Source organism: Sparus aurata, chromosome 20, assembly GCF_900880675.1.
Source record: "Sparus aurata chromosome 20, fSpaAur1.1, whole genome shotgun sequence".
Classification (NCBI taxonomy): Eukaryota; Metazoa; Chordata; class Actinopteri; order Spariformes; family Sparidae; genus Sparus; species Sparus aurata.
This window is the reverse complement of record NC_044206.1, coordinates 23,225,556-23,248,979: the sequence shown is the minus strand read 5'-3', so window position 1 is coordinate 23,248,979 and position 23,424 is coordinate 23,225,556. Positions and strand designations below refer to the sequence as shown.

The window sequence follows — 23,424 nt, the reverse complement described above, 5'->3', positions numbered from 1 at the left end:
GCCACGGGGGATAACCTCGTTCCCTTTGCAACCACTGAATGACCTCATGTTATTGATCAGACAACATCATGTTCTCTGTAATCAGTGCTCTTGCATCATTTGCGGATCTGTTACGATCGAGGCTGCCCGCGAGCTCGAACAGACGTCACTTTATCGCAGCACAACTTATTGGAACTGCAGAAGCACGGCAAACATTTCTGTAACAGAATTTACGAACAGGCCTGTTTCATAATTTCATTCATTCAGTCAAGCTTTATTTATTATTTATAACGACATTGAGTCAATTACAAATCAAAGAAAAACAAAACAGAGACATATTGACAAAGACAAGATAATAAAATAGCAACCTCTAACTGCTGCTAACTATTGCTGCTGTTAGCTAGTTAGCTCAGTTAGCCATGCAGCTAGTAGTCCTGACTGGGGACCAGAGTAATGTTGGTGTTTACACCGCTAGCACAGGAGATTTGGACCGGGGCTAGCTGGTTAGCACTGGTTAGCATGACAGCTTTAATATCTCGGCAACACAATAGCCTGCATAGCGTCATAACACCAAAACTTCACATTCGGCTGATAATTGTAGTTCATTTTCAAATTTAAGGGAACAAGGTTTCATAAAGAAGCATAATGTTCTGTCTGTAGGTGAGAGATCCGAGCCAGGAGCCCTGCGGTCGTCTTACGTTCCTCAAAGAGTGTAAGATGCAAAAAGGCCTCCCGCAGACGGCCGTGTGTAACCTGAACATCACACTCCCCGCGGTGAAGAAGGTAAGGTGGCGTGAACTCACCATTCTCTGTTGTCACCTCCATAACCATGATCACGGTCAGGGTAGTTTCGGCCCCAATAACACTGATGAGATGAAAGACGGAGGAAGACTTTGGCCAAACTGCCGCCACTGTGTCTTTTATCTGTTTAAAGCTTCTCTTTTACATATATCGGTTATCTTTGCAGTGGATTCTCGCCATTGGCTGTTTCATTTCGTTCCTACCTACCTTTTGATTTGGATGACATGCTTATTGGCTGAGGGCTTCTGTGCAAAAGGCTTTTATGACTATAAGGCTGGCTTTCTGTGGCTTGATTTGCTGTTTGCGTGTTGGCGCCTTTTTTTATTTTTGTGTCTGTTCAGTCTTTTTGTTTTTTTTTTCTCATTTGCTTAAGCGGCTTCTCTTCTGAGCTTGAGCTTCTGTCAATCACTCCTTTTTCACACCCTGATGTTTCTTTTCCCCCCTGCTTTCCATTATGTTACTCCCCCTGTTTCTGCAATGCATCTTGGGAACCAGGAAATGGAGTCAGATGCCGAGGATGAGGTAAACCACACCCTCCCCACCATGTGCTGCCCTTTGCGCTAGACCTTAAGCGGCCCTGCTCTGCTCATCATAGCCTTATTCTTTCCGCTTCAACAAGGGGCAATACGAGCTTGTTCAAAGCAACCCGTAGCTGCTCAGTTTTGCATGATATATTGTAGATATGAAAAATAATAATTTGTTTAATGTCCAATTCTTATCCCTTCCACTCTACGGTATGTGATACAAGTGGCGTTGGAGTTAAGATGTACTTACATTGTCCCTAAGTTAAGATTTAATCTTTAGTATAAATAATCTAGATCTGATTATTTGTACTCTATCATGACTAATTTAAGCTAATTTTATTAGCTCAACATAGAACCCTTATTGTAAGTATCAGTACTTACAAAAATAGTCGATTTAAGAGCAGTGAATACTCTTAAAGGAGAATTTGCTGCTGTATTGTGCAACTGTTAAATATGGGCTTTGTCTGTTTCTATTGGGTTCACTTTAAATTAACATAATAAGGTCCAGATGTTGCCCATTTGGCAGCACTTTAAACAATGTAGGGTGACCTAGAACTGATGTGTTGTTTGCTATTGTTGCAGACTGAAAAGCCAGAGCGACGTCATACCTTTGCATCCCTAGCCTTACGTAAGCGCTACAGCTATCTGGCCGAGCCTGCACTGAGTGAGTTTGACATTTTCACTAACAAACCCTTTGATGAACATAATAATGCCAGTTTTCGTGGATAAGTTAGTTTATTAACAATTTTAACTAACCTGTAAAAAATGCGTGATCAGTATGTAGATAGTTGTGACTTACGTAATGTAATAATTGCATATTTCTCATCCCACATGACATGCACTGTTCACATGCTTGTTTACAACATGGTACATATTTTTGCATGGGTCAATGAGTGGACTTTTAAGTTTTTGTGCTGTGCTTGCCCACGTTGTGAGTTGTACTTCTTCTGGGTTTGTTTGGTTGATTTCCACTGCTGAGTTCCAGAGGTCCAAATGCATCAACATTTTTCTTTGGCTTACCAACACAGGCATTTGGGAAAGTCAAAGTAAAATTGAATTTACTTTTCATTTGTCCCCTCAGAGTTGAAAGCTCTTTTTGGCTTTGTGATGGTGTAGCAGCAGCTTTTTGTGGGACAAAAATGCATGTTAGGAGGTCTTGAGTTTGGCTTTCTTCCAGGTTTTTCTTTTTCAGTTTGCTTGTTACCAATTTTTATCGATCTTGCATGACAAAATGGGCCAAAACTTTAGTCTTGGAGAACACATTTTGTCATATTTTGTAAAGGAAAATGGAAACTTCTGCAGCCCTTGGCTGTATTGTATCATAGTATCTAAATTGTCTCTGGGGAATCTGTCATTACATAATTTTTGGACCAAACAGATAAAAGGCACTTCAAAAAGCGGATTGAAATCAGAGCCAGAATCCATATGAGATTTTAGAACATCTGAAGTCCAAAGAGAGAAGTTGTTTTTGTGTTTATCCTGGTGCATTTGTCCTGCCATTTTTCTGTTGTCAGCTGTTAGTCCACGCCATCGTCGTTGGAATTTTACTTTGCTGCTCTGTGTGCTTCGTTGAATTTATTCATTACGTTGTTGCTGTCGCTGTTGTTTGAGTCATCTCCCAATCCTGAATCACACAGGATCACAACTGTTTCTTTTCATAACTCCATCTTCAATCAGTACTCAAATATCTTATCTCGGCACTTCATAAAACTGCTGTTTTTTCCCTCCTTGATACCAGGACTGCGTCACTGACCAACTCTTCCTCCTCTGATCTCTTCTTCTTTCACATTTTTTCTTATTTTCCTTCCCCAACATTGTTTTCTTTTACCTCTTACTACTCCACATCCTTTTGATTATTTTTTCCATTCCTTCTTTGTTATTATTTCCACAAATTCATCTGAAGAAACAGCGGTTGAGCGAAGCACAACAGCAAGAACACTGCCTACTGGTTACCCTCACAAACCTGTCTTTCCAACCAGACCTTACCCACCATGGTCGACTGCTCCTATTACCGTCCCTGGCCAAACAAGGCCCGTCGGAGTGGGGGGTTCCCTCAACTCTACCGATTCACCGGCAGGCTCACCAGCTGCTTCTCCATTAAAAACACCCTGGCCCCTTGCCTCCCCCTCACCTGCATGCGCTGCAACTATGAGAGTCACCCTTGGAGCACCGCCACCAGTACCTACCCAGTCAACCCCAGTTAAATCAGTTAGCGACAAAATGTCCTCATCCCCCAGCAGATCTTACAGGACTATGCCTTCCCCCATCAAAACTGTTGTCCAGCTGGGTCAGTACCCTGTCCAGGGGTCTGCCAGCCTTATGTCCTCTGGAAGCCCATGTAAAGCTGCCACAGATCCAGCATCTATCAAAAGCCTTGCTTCAGCATACACATCCACTTCCCCACTTCACTCAATAGCCAACGGTTCCGTACCAGAAAGGTCATCAGCTTATATGACTACGCCATCATCGCCAAAGACATCTTACAACATGTACAACTCTAACCTGCCTTTTAAAACTGCCCTCGGGTCCACAGTTGCAGATACAGTGGCACCTAAAAGCATCTCCACCCTGTCGTCTTTGAAAACCGCTGTAGATTCAACACTCTCAACCAGAGGAGGGAGGTCATCCCACTCGTCTCTCTCCTCAACAGGGCAGACAACCATTCCTTCCTCAGAACTGTCCATGATGAACGGATCAGTCTCGCCTGTTAAATATCCATCCTCCTCCTCCACACCTTCCTCCCCTTCTTTTCGCCAACTCTCAGAGAGAAGTAGCAGCCTTCAGGAGAGGATCCAAGCCACCACCCAGGCAGCGACCTCCGGTGTCAGTGCAGCCATAAATGAAGCTATAGATTCTCATTCTGTGTCAGGCTATGGCACACTTAGATCACTGTCCTCCTCGCGTAGGACTGCAACAGCCAGCTCTGCTTACGGATCTCTGAGATCTGTAGCTGCCACCTCCAGCCCGGCAGTTTCGTCTAATACAATGACTGTACCTGTGTATTCCTTAGTCAACGTAATTCCAGAGGCCCCTGTCAAACCAGGGCCAGGGTCTCTCAAAATGGCACTGCCTGACCCTCCTCGTGCCTCACCCATGCCTTCCTCCTGTATGTCTTCCTGCGTTACGACATCAAAAATCAATTCCCAACTGAAATCTCCTCCATTTATCACGCCGCCCATCATCCACACAACTGCAACTTCCAACCAGGAGATTCTAAAAGATGTAGCAGACATGAAAGAGGATCTGATCAGAATGACAGCTATTCTTCAGACAGACACACAGACGGCAGCTAAAACTGTCCAAACATCCCATACTGGCACTCCTAAAGAGGCCAAGTTAGAGGATGAGGAGCCGTATACACTAGTGGAGAAAGTGAAGGAAGATTTAGTGAAAGTCAGTGAGATATTACAGAAAGATATCATGAGTGAAGGTAAGGCCATAACAGGTAGAGAGAGAGCCTCAGAGGACGAATGGGAGGAATTTTCTAAAGACGAGATCGAAGAGGCACAAAGAAGTGCCCTCTCAGATTATTACCCTCCGTTTGATGAAAACACACTCCTGCTCAAACACCAGGCCATGTCAAGCAGAGACTTAGAGTTGGCTAAAGTAGTAGACTTTTTAACAAACGACATTGGCGCTAGCTCTCTCTCCAAAATGGCAGAGATAAAGTGTAGGTACGAGGAGGAGACAAAAAGAGAAGGGGAGGAGAAACAGAAACGTGTTCTTAAACCATCTATGTCGATTCAAGAGCACAAACTCAAAATGCCTCCACCAGTCTCAGGCATGCTCAGGTCTCCCTCAGAGAAGGACCTTAGCAAACTGGCTGAATCGTATCAGGGGACGGACACTATTTTGGAATCACCTGAGGACCTGTCTCATGAGCAGGACAAGAGTCCCCTGTCAGACAGTGGCTTTGAGACAAGGAGTGAAAAGACACCTTCTGCTCCTCAGAGTGCAGAGAGTACAGGACCGAAGCCTTTATTCACAGATTCACCCATCCCTCCTTGCGTAACTGAGACTAGAACTGAAGTGGTCCACATTAGGAGTTATGAGCAGCCTGATGATCTTTCTGAGCCTGTACTCATGGAAGAAGCTGCATCTGCTCTTCCATCTATAGAGCCAGATGTGGCTTCAACGAGCTCTGTCAAAGCCTTACAATTGAAAATGCCAGAAGAGGACTCAATGATGAACAAAAGTGTGTGTCTGAAAGAGGAAACTCATATTACGACTACAACTAGAATGGTCTATCACAAGCCCCAACTGACTGACGGAGCTGAGATGATAGAAGAAGGTATGTCAGTAAGCGATATCATGAAAGCCTTCCAGTCAGGTAGGGACCCCTCCAAAGAACTGGCAGGTCTATTTGAACACAAAGCTAGCCAGGATTCTGTTAAAGGTGATGAGCTTACTCCTAGATTTCTCGACAGAGACACTAAATCCAAACCCAAAGTCGAGAGGATAATCGAGGTTCATATTGAAAAGGGCCACAGCACAGCAGAGCCAACGGAGGTGATTATCAGGGAAACCAAAAAACACCCTGAGCTTTATGTCTACAAAGGGGACCATGGGATTAAGGAACTTACTGATTACGATGAGGCCCAACAGGAAGAAGAGGAGCTCACTGCCGAAGAATCACTGCCCTCCTTCCTAGAAACATCTCGAGTTAACACCCCAGTATCACAGGAGGAGGACAGTCGGCCAAGCTCTGCCCAGCTAATAGCAGATGATTCATATAAAGCCCTGAAACTATTGAGCCAGCACTCGGTAGAATACTATGATGATGAGCTATCAGAAATCAGAGGCGAGTCATATAGGTTTGCTGAGAAAATGCTCCTCTCAGAGAAACTAGATGCATCATCATCTCACTCTGATACAGAGGATTCAGCAGTGGGGACTGACAAACACCGCCACTTAGCTTCTGAAGAGAGTGGCAGCCGTGGCAGTGAGAGCATGAGTCAGCAACATGGAAGCCCCAAAAGAGAGTTTGTTTCTAAGTCATCAAAAGATGGTTCCCCTAAATCTGGTAGATTCGTGCACAGGGATGAACCATCTCAGTTCGATAAAGTGACAGTGCTTCATTACTCCACAGAACAGGGTAGCCCCAAACACGCTGTTTGGATGCGATTTACAGAGGATAAACATGACAGGAGTAGGGATAAGCTGATTTATGAGGATAGGGTAGACCAAACTGTCAAGGAAGCTGAGGAAAAACTCAGTGAGGTATCACAGTTCTTCCGTGACAAAACAGAGAAGCTCAATGATGAACTGCAGTCCCCTGAGAAAAAGCCCATTAGAAGAGAGCCAAAGGAACCCAGGTCCTGGCCTAGCTCCGCCTGTAGTAGTCCTGAGAAAACACAGCAGAAACCTACATCAGGTGAAGAGGTCTTTAGTAAAAGCAAACTTAAGGAGCCTTCTGTTGGTAAAATATTTGGCAGTACCACTACAACAGAACAGAAAAGCTCTAGCTTACCAAGTAGTCCCCAGAGAGGCATGATCTCTCGTGTCAGTGAGGAGAAAATTAAACAACAAACTAAAACCAGTGAGTCTGAACCCTCTTCTCCAGCTCATGCACAGTCAACATCCAAAGTCAGTGCAGTGAGGATGAAGTTTGAATCTGCAGCTCAGAAACAAAGTCAGTCAAGCCCAACTAAAACTCCTCCTCCAGTACAGCCAAAACCTTCAATTAAGAAATTACAGGAGAGCAAACTTCCTGTTTATCAATTGTTCACAGGTAAAGCATCAAAAGTATCTGAAACATCAGAAGAAGAAAGCCAGAAAAAGGATGTTGAGAAGGACACATTTGCCACCACTGATAGCAGTAAACCAGCTTCGATATCGCCAACATCTAAAGCCCCGAAACATACAGGAGAAAAATTGACAAACAAGAACATCCCAGAGGCCTCAGTGCAAAAACGAATTAGTGGAATTGAGACTCAAAAAGGAACACCTAAAGGGAAAGATATCGCTTCCAGTGTTACTCAGGACATTAAAGACAGCAATAAAGGTCAGAAGGTCCAGACACCTGTTGTTCATGATACTGCTAAACCATTAGAGAAAGACAGTGGTGCTAAAAAGTACCAGCAAGTCACAAAGAGTGAGTCTGCTTCCAAAGAAGTAATAGCTGAGGTTTTAAGAAAAGACACAGAAGAAGCTCTAAACAAAAACTTGCGAAAAAAGACAGAGTCCCAAATTCCTGTGAGGGCCTCTTCTACTTTGGATAATGACCCCACAAAGAAACAGACATTAACTAGACCCTCGCAGATACCTACATTATCGAAGAGTAAAATACAGATGAGTCTTGAGACAATCCCAGTGAAAACAGATGAAACTCGGACATTTGAAATTCTAGATAATGCACCCAAAGATTCCAACTCTAATAACCTCACCAGTCCTGGAGAAACACTGGAGAAAGTCATTACCCCTTCAGCTGCGGTAACAACTAAAGAGAATTTCAAGGGCATCAAAACATTACCTGTTTATGTCAGTGTCCAAGTAGGAAGGCAGGCAGAGAGGGAGGCCAAAGGGACGGTGTATACAGTAAAACAGAAATCAAACTCGGCACTCAGCCCAATTAGCCCTGATGATGACACGCTAGAACAGGTCTCCTTCATAGACAGCTCAGGTAAAAGCCCAATTACACCAGATACTCCCAGCTCTGAGGAGGTCAGCTATGACCTCACATCCAGGACTACTGAGTGCTTTATGGGATTCATGCCAGGGAAACCCAGCCCCATCATGGAGGTATCTGAAGAATCAGAGGAAGATGACCAAGGCAAAGTTGTGTTCTCTTTCAAAGAGGCCTTACCAGAAAGCAAAACTAGTGTTCTTGCCACTCAAGCAGACCTTGTTAATGCTAATAAGGAGGAAACTAAAATAAATGATAACCAGCAGGAATCAAGTAACAATCTCAACCAGCAGGATAGAGATAATGGCAGGCAAGATGACATGACAGGGCAAGAGCACCAAGAAGTCTCAAAAGACAAAGGTATTGCATATATTGAGTTCCCTCCCCCTCCTCCTCTGGACTCTTCAGAGGCTTCAGACCAGGAAAGGAAAGGTTCCTGTGCCTCTTCAGAGACCGAGACAGAAATGATGGAGGTGAACTTACAGGAAGAACATGACAAACACTTCCTGACTGAGCCGATTATACGTATCCAACCTCCCACCCCGGTGCTCCCTGGGACTGATGACAGTCAATCAAATGATGATGAAGATGACGAGTCCATCTTCCAACCAATTCCTTGTAAGAAATTCGCTGTCAAAGTTCCTGAGGATGAGGAGGAGAAGAAGAAGGAAAAGGAAAAGGCATCTAAACTCAAGAAACATGACAAAAATGGAAACAACAAAGAACCTAATGGGACCAATGGCTCCAATGGTTCCAATGGCAAAGGAGAGGACGATGATTATGAACAAAATGGAAATGACCAGTCAATAACTGACTGTTCAATAGCCACAACTGCTGAATTTTCTCATGACACAGATGCGACAGAGATAGACTCACTAGATGGGTATGAACTTCAGGATGAGGATGATGGCCTGTGCGAACAGGCAGATTTACGGCTGTTTGGTCTACCAGACAGTAGGAGAGACGTCTGGGCAACAGATACATTTAGGTCCACTGACCGCTCTTTTCCACCAACAAAACTGGAAGTTATTGAAGAGGAGAAAACCCCAGAGGAAATCCAAAAGGACACTTGCAAAAAAGATACACCTTCAAATGGTGATAAACCTAATGGTGTCAGTAAGGATGGGGTTACAAGTCAGGAACAAAAACCCTCGGATAAAGAGGGATTTTCAGACACTTACTTTAGTTATAAGTTGGAAGAGGAGTTTAACTCTCCTTTTAAGACTGTTGCCACTAAAGGGCTGGACTTTGACCCCTGGCCCAGTAAAAGTGCAGAGGAGGATGTCGTTGACATGGGCGGGACACGGGAAAGCAATGGTGAGCCTAAGCCTTTTGGACTGGCAGTGGACGACCAGTCTCAGGCCACGACACCAGACACTACCCCAGCCCGAACACCAACGGACGATAGCACGCCAACAAGCGAGCCAAACCCATTCCCCTTCCATGAAGGGAAGATGTTTGAGATGACGCGCAGTGGTGCGATTGACATGAGCAAGAGGGACATGGTGGAGGAGAGGCTCCAGTTTTTTCAGATTGGTGAGCATTACTTCTCGGCGGGCAGGTACAGGGTCAGAGACCTGGAGGTTGATGATTCCTCACAACACAGAGATCAGTTTGATACTCAGAATACAACAAATACCTTAACAGCCCCCCAAGTCCCTATTCAAACTACAACTGTCCAGCTAGAAATAACAAATTCAATTGGCAGTTACAGCACATGCAGAGACTCAACTTCCAACACTGAGCCTACATTCACCACTTTTAGAACAGGATTTAAATTGTCATCTGATAAAACCTCAAATTCGTCAAGTAGCAGTTCTGAATTAAGACTCCCAGGCATTTTTGATGATTCCAGTGACATAACCTCAGGAACAATTGTAGATAGTTCTCATTCTGTAACCTCAAACTACACAGATTATTCTAATTTTAATACATCAGGCATTGCAGATACCCATTTGAGCAATAGACCATCAAGTTTCACAGATTATTATTTGAATCACAGAATTCCTTCAGGTACGTCCAATTTGGACTGGAATCAGAGCACTTATTGCCAAAGCACAGATTCTTCTTCCGCACTTTCACAACAGATTAGAAATCCCCAAACTTCAAGTAGCAATACCAGTAGCAACATCCCTGACTCCCATTATAGCCATTCAGACGTCAATCAGGCTGGCAGTATTGTGTTCAACTTGTTGTCCTCTTCGATACCCACTCTGCAAGAGGTCAGCAGGATAGAAGCATCCTTCAGCCAGCTAGAGGAGAACAGCAGGGAAGGCCAGGCTTTTACTTATGTAGCAATAACAAACACAGGAGCCAAAGAGGTCAAAGGCAAGATATGCAAGTCCAGGTTACCAGTGAGGGCGCCCAGCCACAAACTATGCAGTCGAGGTCAACCAGTAGTGAAAGACAAAGCTCGAGAAAGTGCAGATAAAGTCCTCGTCAGGAAACAAGCCAAGCATAATGTCAAGGAAAGATTAGATCCGTTTGAGAATATATTTCCTAAATCTAGAATCCCAGTATTGAAAGCCATGAAATATCCCTCTTGTTCTCGTGATCAGAAGCAGGTTAGAAGCAAATCTCTGGTTACTGATAGAAGGATTAAAACTGCAAGGGAAAAAACACAAGTAACCAAAGGCAGATCGAGTCCTGGAAACAGACACGGTTTAGTGAAAACCCCGGGTAGAAGTAGCACGAATGACACAGGTAAAAAAAGCAGTACAGTGGTCTCAAAAAACTTTAAAACAAGGTCTGTTACTAGCCAGGCAGCCAATCTTTTGGACCAAACCACTCCCAAGGAGGCTGAAACAAAGTTAGAGGGGAAAACATTGCCCACTGAGGACGAAGAGAGCTGCAGCCTCAGCACTACCAGGAACACTTCCCTGTCAGAACCATCTAGAGCTTCTAGAAGTTCCTGCCCTTCACGCACCTCTACCTCCACCTGCACCAGCACCACCACATCAACACCATCTGCTAGAGATGTGAGAGCTGAGGTTGAGCAGGCCAGCAGTGAGAGGATGAGGAGGAGCAGGAGGAAGAGTAGGCGGACACTTGGAGGGAAGGAGCAAAAGCAGGAGGAGAAGGAGGAAGGGAGTCAGGTTGATCAACCAATCGCGGCTCCTGTCACGGAGAACCAGACTAGTTTGTAAACTCTTTCTAAACACTTGTTATACTTTATCTTTCTCTATGAGATGCATGTAGCTGTTGTGGGTGCTTTGTGATGTGACGTTGTGAGTGTAGCTGTCACTTCTTCTTCTTCTTCTTCCTGTCATTCTTGTTATCTGTGTCCTGTGCCGTCTGATTTAGACAACGGGGTATAGACACGGACAGTCGATGACAGAATCAGCGATACTTTTAGGGAAACGGGTGCCTGTAAAGGTGTTTAGGAAAAAATAGTTACAGGAAGTCGATTGCAATATCAGCAAGAACTTTAGAGTTGTCAGTATTGGTTTGCAAGTAAGCACACTTGAGGGGCTAAGCTAAGAATGCATTTCTTTCTATTACTGTACAGGCTACCACACACATTCTCACTGTTTAGATTAGCCGTGCACCTCACCACATGACACCACACCCACTCACTTCCATGGTCAATACTTAGTCGAAAAAGATTGTTTGGGGGAAACGCGACCTTGTGTTTGTTTTGGTCTGCTTGCCTGGTTTGTAGATTTCATCTGGTGGTCTGCGAAAACAATTCATCGGCTGAACTTGACAATCACGTGAACGCCAGCTGCACAAGCGCGTGTCAGTGTAGTCAGTCAATATCAATGTGGTGGAACAACTTTGTGCAGCTGGGTTACTTCTGATTTCAAGTTGAAGCCATGAAATGTTTTTATGAGTGGGAGGGAATGTTGCCTGATGGTAGATGGTGTGTTGTTAGTGATGTGGAACGAAACTCTTTAACTCTTTGAACTATTACTACTTATACTAATACTACTGAACATCAAACATCGTAGTGTGAAAATGTGATTTTTGTTTTTTTCTTTTCTGGCCTCACTGGTCCTCATGCGTTTGATTTTACTTTTATTATCAGTCGTCTCTGATGTTCTTCAATAGTGCTAGTCTTACAATAGTGGCAGCAGCCATTTAATTAGATCAATATTTTATGTTTAGTTCTCCTCTTTAGACAGGGTATAAAAGCTAGTAGAGTAAAGATGGTGTGGAAATCTTCACTTTTATAGTACAATAGTCTTTTTTCCCATCCAGAGGACACATCTGCATTTCACAAGGTAGTAAAAAAGAGAAAAGAAAACCTAACCTTGTGTTCACTTAGACAACCAATTGCGTTGAGAATGTAATTGTTTACATACGTACTTGCCTATGTACTACTTGTATGTTACTGGAGGATTCCACTAGAGGGCACACCTGAGAACTCAGACTGTATATAACTAGATGTAAAACACGGTATTATTTTGTAGAAAATTGGTCTCAGTGGACCAGCGATTCATAAACTGGTTCAGAGATCTTGTGACTGGTGGACAAAATGCACCACTGGCGAAATCCTAGCTAGGGAGGCCAACAGGGAGGGGACACCAGGTCAGTTGTCCCGGGACACGGTCTTGCGACAAGAATCGTTTCCAGTCTTTATGCTAGGCTAAGCTAACCATCCTCCAGTGCCTGATTCATTTTCAATAGACAGAGACAAGTGAGCGGTATCAGTGTCCTCATGTAATTCTCAGTAAGAAAATTCAGCTTCTTTACCAAAAATGTTTCAACTATTTCTTTGAGAATCTATTATCTAAAGTGATTCATTGAGGAGAGTCTGGCCAGAAAAACTCTTTTCCTTTTTTCTCAGACCTGAGACGTGGGACAGTGAGCTAAAGTTAGTCTTTTTGTGAATTCAGTCACCAACACTACAGGGATTACTATGAATAATTATCTGAAAATAGCAAAAAATGACAAAAAGTTTAGTAGACATTAATTAAGAAGGTATTTAATAGGTTTTTCTGGTTAAGCAACATTAATGCCAACAGTCTGAAACAGACAAACTTTCAGTTCACAATCCCAATCTGTTTCTTTTGGTCCCCTCTGCGGCCATTTTATAGGAGCCATTTTGTGTATCTCTTACTGCGAACAACATTTAATTAATTAGGGGAATGTTGTTGTAACAGCACGTTAATTGTTTGTGTCCTGCCCTTCCCTGCTTCCTCGCACAGGCCCTCAGAGTCCCTGTGAGAGAACTGACCTCCGCATGGCAATAGTAGCCGACCACCTCGGACTCAGCTGGACTGGTGAGTCCGCACACACCTCATCTTTCTTACTATTGATAGAGTTAAATCAGTTTCATCTCAATCAGTTCCTCACTTACAATAATATTCGGGTTGAGTGTGTGTTCTTATTGTACATATTTATTGTATATTTTGTGATGTGTTCTGTCTCTTATGTAGTCGTTGTTGAGCTTGATATATTTTAAAAGCTCAGGTTTGTGCCTCTAGACATATAAACATTAAATAAATATATAAATAAATACCCCTCTTGCACCAAAGAGCATGTGAAATTTAAAGAACACCCACGTGTGACTGAAAAAACTGGACTGAACCCAGTTCTCACATTTTTCAGTGTTGCAGTGTTTGTTGCCATCTGGTGGACATGTATTATAAAAATGTCTGAACTGAGCAGCACTGCAGTGGCATTTACAGTCACATGCATCTTATCAGTACACATATGATGTAACATCAAAGTAGGAAAATACTCAAAACTTAGCTTGCAATGTAATTTCTTGGTTGGATTTTTTAATTTTAACATGCTCCACCTCATGATATTACTTATTAGCAGTTGGGAGGCTGAAAAAACTTATAGCAATAAATGTATTATTAGTTTTAAAAGCAAAAACTTCTAAAGAGATATAGATATATATTCTTTCATGTCATGTACGTTTTTGTTTGAGCGTGAAAAAGGAACCATAAGATGATTTTATGTATAAATCGCACTTGAGCAGTGTTAAGGGTGTGGCCTCTGCAGTTTGGTCCAAGCCTGACCACCTGCACTGCAGCACTGGCCCACGCCTTCCTGCCTGCATATGTCTGAGTGGGCGTTGCCATGTGTGTGTACGCTTGTGTGTGTGTGTGTGTGTGTGTGTGTGTGTGTGTGTGACAGAGAGTGCACAGTGTACACTGGCGCCCATGTGAAGTGTGTACGAGTGTGAATGCTTGTCCGTCCAGTGCAGCTACCGACTGACGGAGTGTTCAGCAGAGAAAAAGGGTCTAATGCATATTTAATGTGTGTTCCTGTTGCAGGGCTGCAGTGAGCCAGTAGATCAGTTGCGGCACATTATGTTCTTGTGTCTTTAAATTTACAGCCAAATTTATGTCCCTGCAAGCTGCATTTCACTGCTTCCTTAGCTTAAGACTGTGGCACGGCTCAGTGAGCACCAGCAGGGATTTCAGTGTTGATTTCTGGTTGAAAACTCTGTGAAAACGTGTCACAAAACACACATTTGTGCAGTAATTTAGATTATTTGTTCATTTGTTAGTTGAAAGAGAGACAATGTTGATATGCGTAATGTGCTCGACACAAAGATGCATTTAATGTTTCATTTGTGCTGCCAACAAGAAGCTTCCATGACATCATAACAGGAGCAGTTACATGCATAATGTAATAAAGGAGATTGTGCGTTCTGTTGGGAAGTGCATGCGCAAATACTCTCAGCCTCCTTACTGGCTGCCCACCAGTCAGAGGTTTGGTGGTTCAATCCCTGACACCAACAGTGAAATGGAAATAGATCATTGCAGGATTTATAATTGCGACATTTTTCATCCGCGATATTGCGCAAATAGAAAGCACATCCAAGTGTCTCAGTTGAACAAAAGAACTGCAAATCCTGGTCAAATTTTGGTCGGAAAGACCTTTTAAACTCTTGAAAAAGGTCTTTGATATATTCATTAATATTAATTTCATTACTTCAAGACTTGAAAAAGGTCTTTGTGACCCAAATGTGGACCTTTTTCAATAATATATCAATGCAGATGTGGAGAAAGTGTGCAGAAATGTTATCCTTTAGGGGATTTGACCTTCTGAACTACAAAAAGAGATGAAGGGAAGTCGAGTGCGTGTTGTCTTCAACTCAGTTTGTTCACATCCATATGATGTGAGGCTGCAGCTTGTCATCAGATGACTGACTGTTTTCTAAAGTTTTTGCATGTGTGGAAGCTTTTTTGTAGATTTTGCAACGCTGTGACTTTTACAGTACTTTTGATTTGATTCTGTCAGCCGCGGAGTAACACAGAACCTGCCACATAATGGATGATAAATCACAGAGCCTCATTGTCCGTGCAGACAAGAGACTTTTATGCGTCGCAACGTCAGCACCGAGGCCGACCCTGTGAGCAGCGAAGGAAAGCATCTTTATTGTTTTTTTTTAACTTTCTCAAGACAAGTGTTTTCTTTTTGGTGTGTGTGTTGCTGTTTCAGAGCTGGCCAGGGAGCTGGATTTCTCTGTGGACGAGATCAACTTCATCAGAGTGGAGAACCCCAATTCCCTGACAGCACAGAGCTTCATGCTCCTAAAGAAATGGGTGCACAGGGACGGTAAAAATGCCACAAGTAAGCAGTGTGTGTGTGATTCTTATATGGTTCAAGTTTTGGATAGAGTTTCTGAACCTGTAACTGTGTTGCCTTCATAATTAATTGATTTATATTGCCAGGTTATATCGAAGTCTACTTTAAAACAGGTGACACATTCTTGTGTTTTCCTTCTTCTATGGGATTTCTGCCAAACTCGTGGTTGGTAAGAGGTCTTACAGTAGTGTTGCATGTAATACATCAGTTTGTTTCTATCTTCTTCAAACTCATCTAGGTGCTAATTTTATGTCCTTATTGTAACTGGTCTTTTATTCTGATTATTAGTGGGATATTAGGGTCTGTGTTAATACAGCTACGAAGGTTTTGTGTTCATTAAAGTGAAACTCTTGCCAGAAAGCAACCAAGGCTTTATATGATTCAAACCTTTGTGTAAAAGCATAATTGCGATGAAACGAAACGACCGAACAGGCAGGAGAGTAATGGTGGACCGCTCCTCAAGCCTTCCTGTTAGGTCACACTTGGGGATCGACACTTTTTGTCGCCGGACATGCTACCGCTAATGTGAGTTGTCCAAAAGCCTTCTTTTTAGTAAACTCTGTGTACACAAACAATGTTCTCAATGCTCGTGTTCATGTGTAGAGACCCTGGTGATACTACGAGCAAAGTTTCATGTTGTGTCGAGCCTTCTTACTGTTTTACAAATAACAATTTTGATGCTATTGACAGTTAGCTTGCCTGAAAACGAAACTACAGTAAATCATAAAAGTGCCTCTTTCGTCGCAATTATGCTTTTACACGAAGGTCTGACTCATATTTAATCACAAATAAAGCCTCGGTTGCTTTCTGGCGAGAGTTTCACTTTAAACGCGATGTGACGTGAGAATAAATGAAATGTCTTTGTCTCCCTCTCCTCCAGCGGACGCTTTAACTGCGGTGCTGACTAAGATCAATCGGTTGGATATTGTGACTTTGCTGGAAGGGCCCATATTTGACTACGGTAACATTTCAGGCACACGCTGCTTTGCCGATGATAACGCAGTATTCCCGGATCAGTCCGATGGTAAAGTGTAGCCCACCCTAGCTGAACTCTCAGTCTATCTCTCAGTCTATCCCTTCACCCTTCTTCACCTCCTCTCTCAGCCAGATAGTCAGACTGTGTAAACGATTACAGAACCAATCGGGCTCCACCAAAATCAATTAGAACTGAACTCAAAACTGCTTAATGCCTCCAGCTGGTTCATTGAGCTCATATCAGTTAATGGACCATCAGGTTATAACATCAGCATTAGAGGAGTCTGCATCAAGCAGTCACCCCAGTCAGCTTGTTTAGTTTTCCAACACTGTTCGGTGCAGTAAATTTGTAGCACTCAATCATTGGAACATTAATGGCAAGAGATAGATTTTTGGGTGATTATTATTAACAATATATATCTTTAAACTTCTATCAAATCTGTACCATTTTGGGTGCATGACACTTTTTTTTTTAGTATGTGTGACTGTTTAAAAGCATGAAGCAAATGTAAGCCTCAAAATGAACCGGCGTCCCCGTCCCGTCCTGATCGCCAAGTCGAGAAGTTAAGCGACTGTTTTCAGATGCGTCGGGGCGCCAGTTCATCATTTGGTTCAACAATAGTTATGTTTATGTGTATGTTACGAGTTTTAAAAACCTTAACCGACACCCAGCACCAGTCTCCTCGTGTCATACGCTGTTAGAAAAAAATACATAAAAACATAATTATAAACAACCAAGTTATTATGATGGCATGCTGGCTTTAAGCAGTATGGCAAGTCTTTTTTCTCTCTTTTCTAACTTTCTCTCTCTCCTCTTAAATGAAAATGAAATGTGGCAGCGACCAGTGTTTTCTGATTCTGACGGACACGATGAGGAACGTTTCAGAACTTTGAGGACAGTGTGCCTTTTGTAACAGATAGTTAATTAAAAAAACATATATTAGTTATATGAAAGGTTCGATAGGCAGTTTAGTTTTATAGAAATAACCACTCGACATATATTAAAGACATCTGTGCATTGTGTTGCAGAGGCTACTTAAGTTAGCATGCTAACCAGCTAGCCTCGGCTCATCACTTTACAGTGAAACCACTCTGAGCTCCCAGCTTAGACCCCTAGCTGCTCGGCTAACTCAGCTAACTAGCTAGCAGCAGCTACAGTTAGCGGTTGCTCTGGTGAGACGCCGCCCCCTGTTTGTTTGGAGTATGAATTCCATCGGAGGAAATACTTAAATATATTTCTACTTTTACTTAAAGGTACAACAAGGAGTTTATAACTTAATCTCGATTTAGTAGAGATGCATCTATTGGACCTACATAATCAAAACAGACAGCGAGAAGATTGGCTGATTTAATATGTAAATATAGCTATTTTTAATCTTTATCAGCGGGTCATAAAGTCATAAAATTATCATTTTTATTGAACTGTAACTGAAACTGTAAAAGGAAGAAATGTAGATATAACTTAGTAAAAATCAGCTCAAGCACAACATCAACATTGAAAAACTTCATGTGTAATAATAATAAAATAATAAGTAATATATGATAATGATGAAAATGGTCCCTGCTGCATGTTGGGACTAAAATTGTTTTTATATTAATGTGTAAGTAAGTAATTCATTCACAACTGCATCAACTGCAGGCTTGCATTTGTTTCCACTGCTTTTATTGAGTTGCCTCCATCAGGTCTTTATATTTATTTTTCCATTGTTGTACCTGTTGTAAGTCCAGGAAACTACAAAATAAAGCTTCTGGTCAGTAATCAGAGGACGGACCTGCAGAATTAGCTTGTTAGCGAGGCGCACTTTGCAACAAACTTCTGAAATGAGCCTCATTTCCAGTCTTGTCTGTTGAGGTTTCTGAATGTCGTCTTGACAAAAGGATCGGTGTTATCGCTTTTTGTGTAACAGGATCTTTGTGCAGAGATGACGTAGAGTGATTTACCAGATGAAAAAGAAACAACAAAGATGCATGGCTCTGGCTTTGTGTGAGAGGCTGCCTGCTCTGATCGCTTCACAACGATACACTTTTAACACTCTTCAAACGGGTGGAGCCTTTTCAACACGCATCCTCGAGTGTTTGCTGGTTTTTTTTCTGCACGGCACGTGTCGATCAGGAACGTGCCTCCGTCTCTCGGCGACACTCGCAGATGGGTTGAAAACGAAACACCTTCTTTCAAAGTGTGCAGTGTATAATTCTGCTTCTGTGTCACTGCTGTTAGCTGTTCTGTACCCGTCATCTCCTGGGTTCCTCCGAGCCTCCCAGCTTCTTCGCACCACTGTAGCTTCTCCTGCTTTGAGACCGGCAGACTCCCCGCCGCCTCTTCCTCCTCTGCCACCTCCTCCTCCTCCTCCTCCTCCTCCTCTTCTTGCTTCTGACTGACTAACTCCTACAGCAAACTCCCCTGTCAGCGCTAAGCACCACTAACCAGCTAATGTCCAACAAGAGCTACCTTTTTGCTAACTTCAACAGCTTCTGGATCCAAACCCAAACCCTCGCTGCTGAGCTCAGGCTGACTAGAGTTGAGACTGGAAGTACAACAGTGCCCCCTGGTGGCATCTGTCCACAAGTCATGTAGGGAGGGAACACTCTCCTCACTGGATCTACAGCTAACTAGCAGGCTTTAGCATTAGCATCCCCCCCCAAACTATATGGCCCTTTAAACAGGAGTGTAACTTTGATGAGGACACCAAGTTTCTTTATGATATTACTGGGAATGTGAAGTTTTGAAGGACTGAGACGGGAGTTTAAGGTCGAATCAGGTTCATATTTCAATGTTATAAACTTTAATTAGTTTTTCTCCAAGAATATGTTGTGTCCTAATTCTCAGGCAGGTTTTAAGGGTGAAGTGTGTTCTAATAGTTTTCCACTTACTTAGCATTAAGCAACGGACAGTTTAAATAAATGAGGAAGAACCAGAGATTTTCTTCTTGGTTAAAAGTTGTAGCATACATTTCCCACAATGCAACGCCACCGACAACAGGTTGATAGGAGGTTCGGGTGTGTTATGCTAGTAGCAGCTAATGTAGCCTCGAGTTTTTGTAACTCCACAGCAATGAATTTTTCGAACTTGCAGTCTTCATTCTCTCCCTCCGGAGACACTGAAGATTAAAAATATCACTTTTTTTCACAGATGTAGTCGAACTCGTCTCGTACCAACAACTTTGATGTGTAAAAATGGTCTTTCTGTCAATGTAACAGTTCAAAAGTGACTAAATTAAGTATATTCAAAACTGTTCATGGACAGAAACACTTCACAACACACACATAAAATATTGGAGTTATAAAAAATATATATATATTTTTAATAATGTAGTTAGTAAATGTCTTACGAATGATTTCGTATAATTCTTTAGCTGTCTCGCCACAATTCTAACTTCTTCTTCTTTGAAGTTTAATCAGCATTGACATTGAAAGGATGTTAACTGCTGTCTAATGTATTTGTGACAGATTGTTTGACTTCCTGTACACAAAACATGATAAATATAATTAGTTAATTAGCATCCGTGTTGGGTCAGATTACTTGAAAATGTAGTCAGTTAAAAAGCACAAATTACATGGTAATTTTAGTTGTACCTCATGAAAAGCGCAATTCTTTTCATGGATTTAATGAAAAAGTTTCAGAATCTTAAAATGTAATCTGACTACGTAATCCCAATAAAATGTAATCCATTGATATCTACCCCTGGTAAGCATGTAGTGTGGAGTTGGGACACAGCAGCTGCCGATCTCACAACATCCCCGACTAAACAACAACATCTTCTTAGATCCTCAGTTGCGGCCCAATAGTCTTTAGTCTTCGTAGATCCCAGAACTTTCTTCTCAGGCAGGACGAAGCCAGAACATCCCTGCTGTTGATTTAGAGGCCTTTTCTTCTCCTGCTTATCAATCGAGATAAGCAATCCTTGTGATTCTGGTGTGCGGTATCTTCGCTTCTGCAGCTTCTTCCAGCCTCCATCAGTCACAAGTTCACTGTGTGCATCGAATCTGTTTTCAGTTTCTAAAAGCTGTTTGTCTTTTCATCGTGTCTAACTGTTGTCCTGTTTCTGTTTTTGTCTCTTGTGAACTGTGTTAAACGCTAATAGCTCCAAAACTTCTGAGGTCTCTTACGTTCCCGCTGCGTACTCGAACGCCTCGGCCTGTAGCCCCTCCCCCTCGCTCCCTCTCCTCTTCCTCTCCTTCTTCTTCTCATCCCGACCCCATCACTTCTTTTTCTTTCCCCTCTCCTCCCTCCGTCTCCTCCTCCTCTCCGTCCTCTTGTCCCACTCGTGTCACCTCTCTCCCCTCCCCTCCTGCCGTCCCCTCTCCTTCCTCCGTCTTCCTCTTCCCGTCTCCCCCGTCCACACCTCCCGTTTACTTCCTACCCGTCGCTCCCGTCCTCCCTCACTTCTTCACCCTGTCTTACTCCCCTCCTCTCCCCTCCTCCCCCCGAAGCCCTTTCGGCAGCACCGCGTTCTTCTATCCTCGTCACCTTCCTCCCTCTCCCCTCTGTCTTCCCTCCTCTCCTCCCTCTTCCTCTCTTTCCCATCTCGGTCCTCGCCCTCCTCCCCCACCTCTCCAGTCATCTCCCTCTCTTCCCTCTCCTCCCATGTCCTGCTCCTCTCCCCCATTTCCATCTCCCCCTCCCTTCTCACCTTCACCTCTTTGCGTTCCCCTTTATTCCCCCACTCTTTCCCCCTCCTCTCCTCCACTTCTTCCGCTATCCTCCCCTCCATCCTCTCCTCTTCCTTCTCCTCCCACTTTGCTCTTCCCCTCCCCTCCTCCCTCCCCCCTCCCTCCTGGTGTCCCTCCTCACTTCAGGCGGGATCGTTCGGTCCCTGAGGTCTACATTTAGATGTAGCCCGTCGCTCGCTCCGCTCTTCTTCTGCCTTCTGTTGAAATCAACGCGACTAACCTGCCTGAACTCTTCTGACGCTTTCGCTCATTCTCATATTAATTATTGAGACGATGAGCTGAAGTCTTTAAAAAAAGTGCTGTCATGAAGAGCCTCTCGCTGATTTTCTACTACCGTTGCATTACAATTGAAATCAGGGTCTGAATTTAAGTGCCAGTTTGAAACCTCACCTGGAACGACAGTAACACTCCTGCAGATGACATTAGTGTAAAAAAATGTGTATGAATACAGTGTCTGTGAAGTTTCTTTATCACTTTTTTATATCCTGTCTTTATATTCTGTTTCCATCTCTTTGTGATCGGGTCATGTGTAGTGTCGTTCAGACGTCACACACGAGTCCTCCGGCACGTCTTTGCTGAAGGAGATTCCTGAAAGATGCACTACGTAAACTGAAAAACGACAACGGAGGTCAACTGTGAAAGCAGCTAATCGTTTTTATATCACTCCATAACCCAAAGTACAAGCTTGTTTTCCTCTAATGTGAATATATTGCTTTAAAGTACATCCAACGCTCGTGTTGGCTCCTGAAAACTGAAATTCAACATATCAAGAGTCCTGTTTTTGTTTAAAAAAAGTTTCGTAGTGCACCTTTAAAGCAGTTTTAGGACACATGGGGGCAGCAGAACAAATAATAACCTGGGGGAACATGTGGAAAACATTCACTTACTTACAGATCTAGTAAATACAGAGTATCATTAGCATTAATTGGGGTCGTGTTTGTAGTCTTTGACTTGTGTTCGGCCCCATTCAGACATGAACAGCCAACTATTGTCACGTTACGTAATTATGCACCCCAGGTATCATAATAGAAGAAGAGACACAACACTGTTTATGCTGCAGGGCCTCACTGCAGATAATTTAATGAATATTCTCCTTATTAAACATGAACCATCTCACCCACCAGCATCACAATTACAACTTTTACGACACAGTCTGCCTGATCTGCGCATCAGTATTACACACACAGAGGGACACACAGCGATGTAATGCGTGTAGATCTTTAAGTTTAAGCTTTATGAGGCGATAAAGTGTCAGGACTGTGTTTACAGCTCGCTCTGCTGCCCCCATGTGGCCAAAGATCAGTCGCTGCAGTGTGTTGGGGGTGTTACACCTGTGTGACGGCTGAACAAACGCGACCCGTAAATGTTACGAGTGTTTCTCATTTCATCGCCGTCACCACTCTACCTCTCCTTCCATCCCTCCTCTCCTGCCCTCTTTTTTCTCTGCCCTCCCCTCGACGATCCCCTTACCCTCTAATCCTTTACTCCTGCCATCCACCCAGGATACCACAATATAGATCTGGAGCTGAAAACCCCCACAGACCTGACCTACGAGCCCCCCACCCCGCTGCGCTCAGACCGCTTCTTTAGCGAGGGCGATGCTAGCGCAGACTCCCCTACCAAGACCACGCTTACTAGACCTAGCGACCTCTCCCTCACTCAGACCACCAGTACCTCCAGCAGCGACCCCCTCACAGTCGCCCCTGCCCCCGGCTCCAAAGCCCTCGAGCCCCCGATCGTCGGAGCTGAAGATACAACCCTGACCACCGATGTGAGAAGGATGTCTGCAGAGGAAGAGACAGGGCTGGTTTCGTATGAGAGGCCGGGTAACGACAGAAGGGCCGTAGAGAAATCAGGAAAGGGAACAGACGGGCACGCTGAGGCCTTAGAGAATGATCTGAAGGCAGGGGAAGGCGTTGCTCTGGAGCATCAGGGAGGAAATCAAAAAGAGGCCGCGGATCGCGGAAATGGACGGCAGGAAGAAGAAGAGGAAGAGGAAGAGATGACCCAGGAGAAGCTGCAGAGTCTGCTGGAGGATATAACCCTGGAGGGAGGCTTGGAGGACGTGGAGATGACGGAGGAGGGGGTGAAAGCCATCCTCGAACAAGTACGGCAGGCAGAAAAAGACATGTGTTCAGTTCCAGGCTGGAGCAGCGAGACGTCCGGCGCCATCGGAGAGTCGGGAGCCCCTGGCCTGAGCGCCGCTGAGGAGGGCAGGTAGGATCTGTTTCTCTACCATATTGCAGTTTAGAGATTTCCCCTCCGAGGTTTTCTCAAGTCTCCTCCTCGCTGTATTTC

At 43.7% G+C, this 23,424-nt stretch overlaps 1 protein-coding gene across 21 annotated transcripts in view; it reads left to right on the top strand.

Annotated features, from left to right (window-relative positions):
• The window catches only part of LOC115570976 (ankyrin-3-like), a 106,476-nt gene that overhangs the window by 77,482 nt on the left and 5,570 nt on the right, over positions 1–23,424 (top strand). For 13 of the 21 annotated variants that reach the window (XM_030399861.1, XM_030399859.1, XM_030399857.1 and 10 more), the window contains 8 exons: positions 640–762; positions 1,276–1,302; positions 1,887–1,968; positions 3,208–9,465; positions 13,080–13,154; positions 15,334–15,465; positions 16,361–16,504; positions 22,629–23,343. In XM_030399861.1, coding sequence (XP_030255721.1) covers positions 640–762; positions 1,276–1,302; positions 1,887–1,968; positions 3,208–9,465; positions 13,080–13,154; positions 15,334–15,465; positions 16,361–16,504; positions 22,629–23,343 — 7,556 coding nt within the window. The remainder of the gene's footprint in view (positions 1–639; positions 763–1,275; positions 1,303–1,886; positions 1,969–3,207; positions 9,466–13,079; positions 13,155–15,333; positions 15,466–16,360; positions 16,505–22,628; positions 23,344–23,424) is intronic. The other 8 variants (XM_030399874.1, XM_030399873.1, XM_030399872.1 and 5 more) reach the window with 4 other exon arrangements.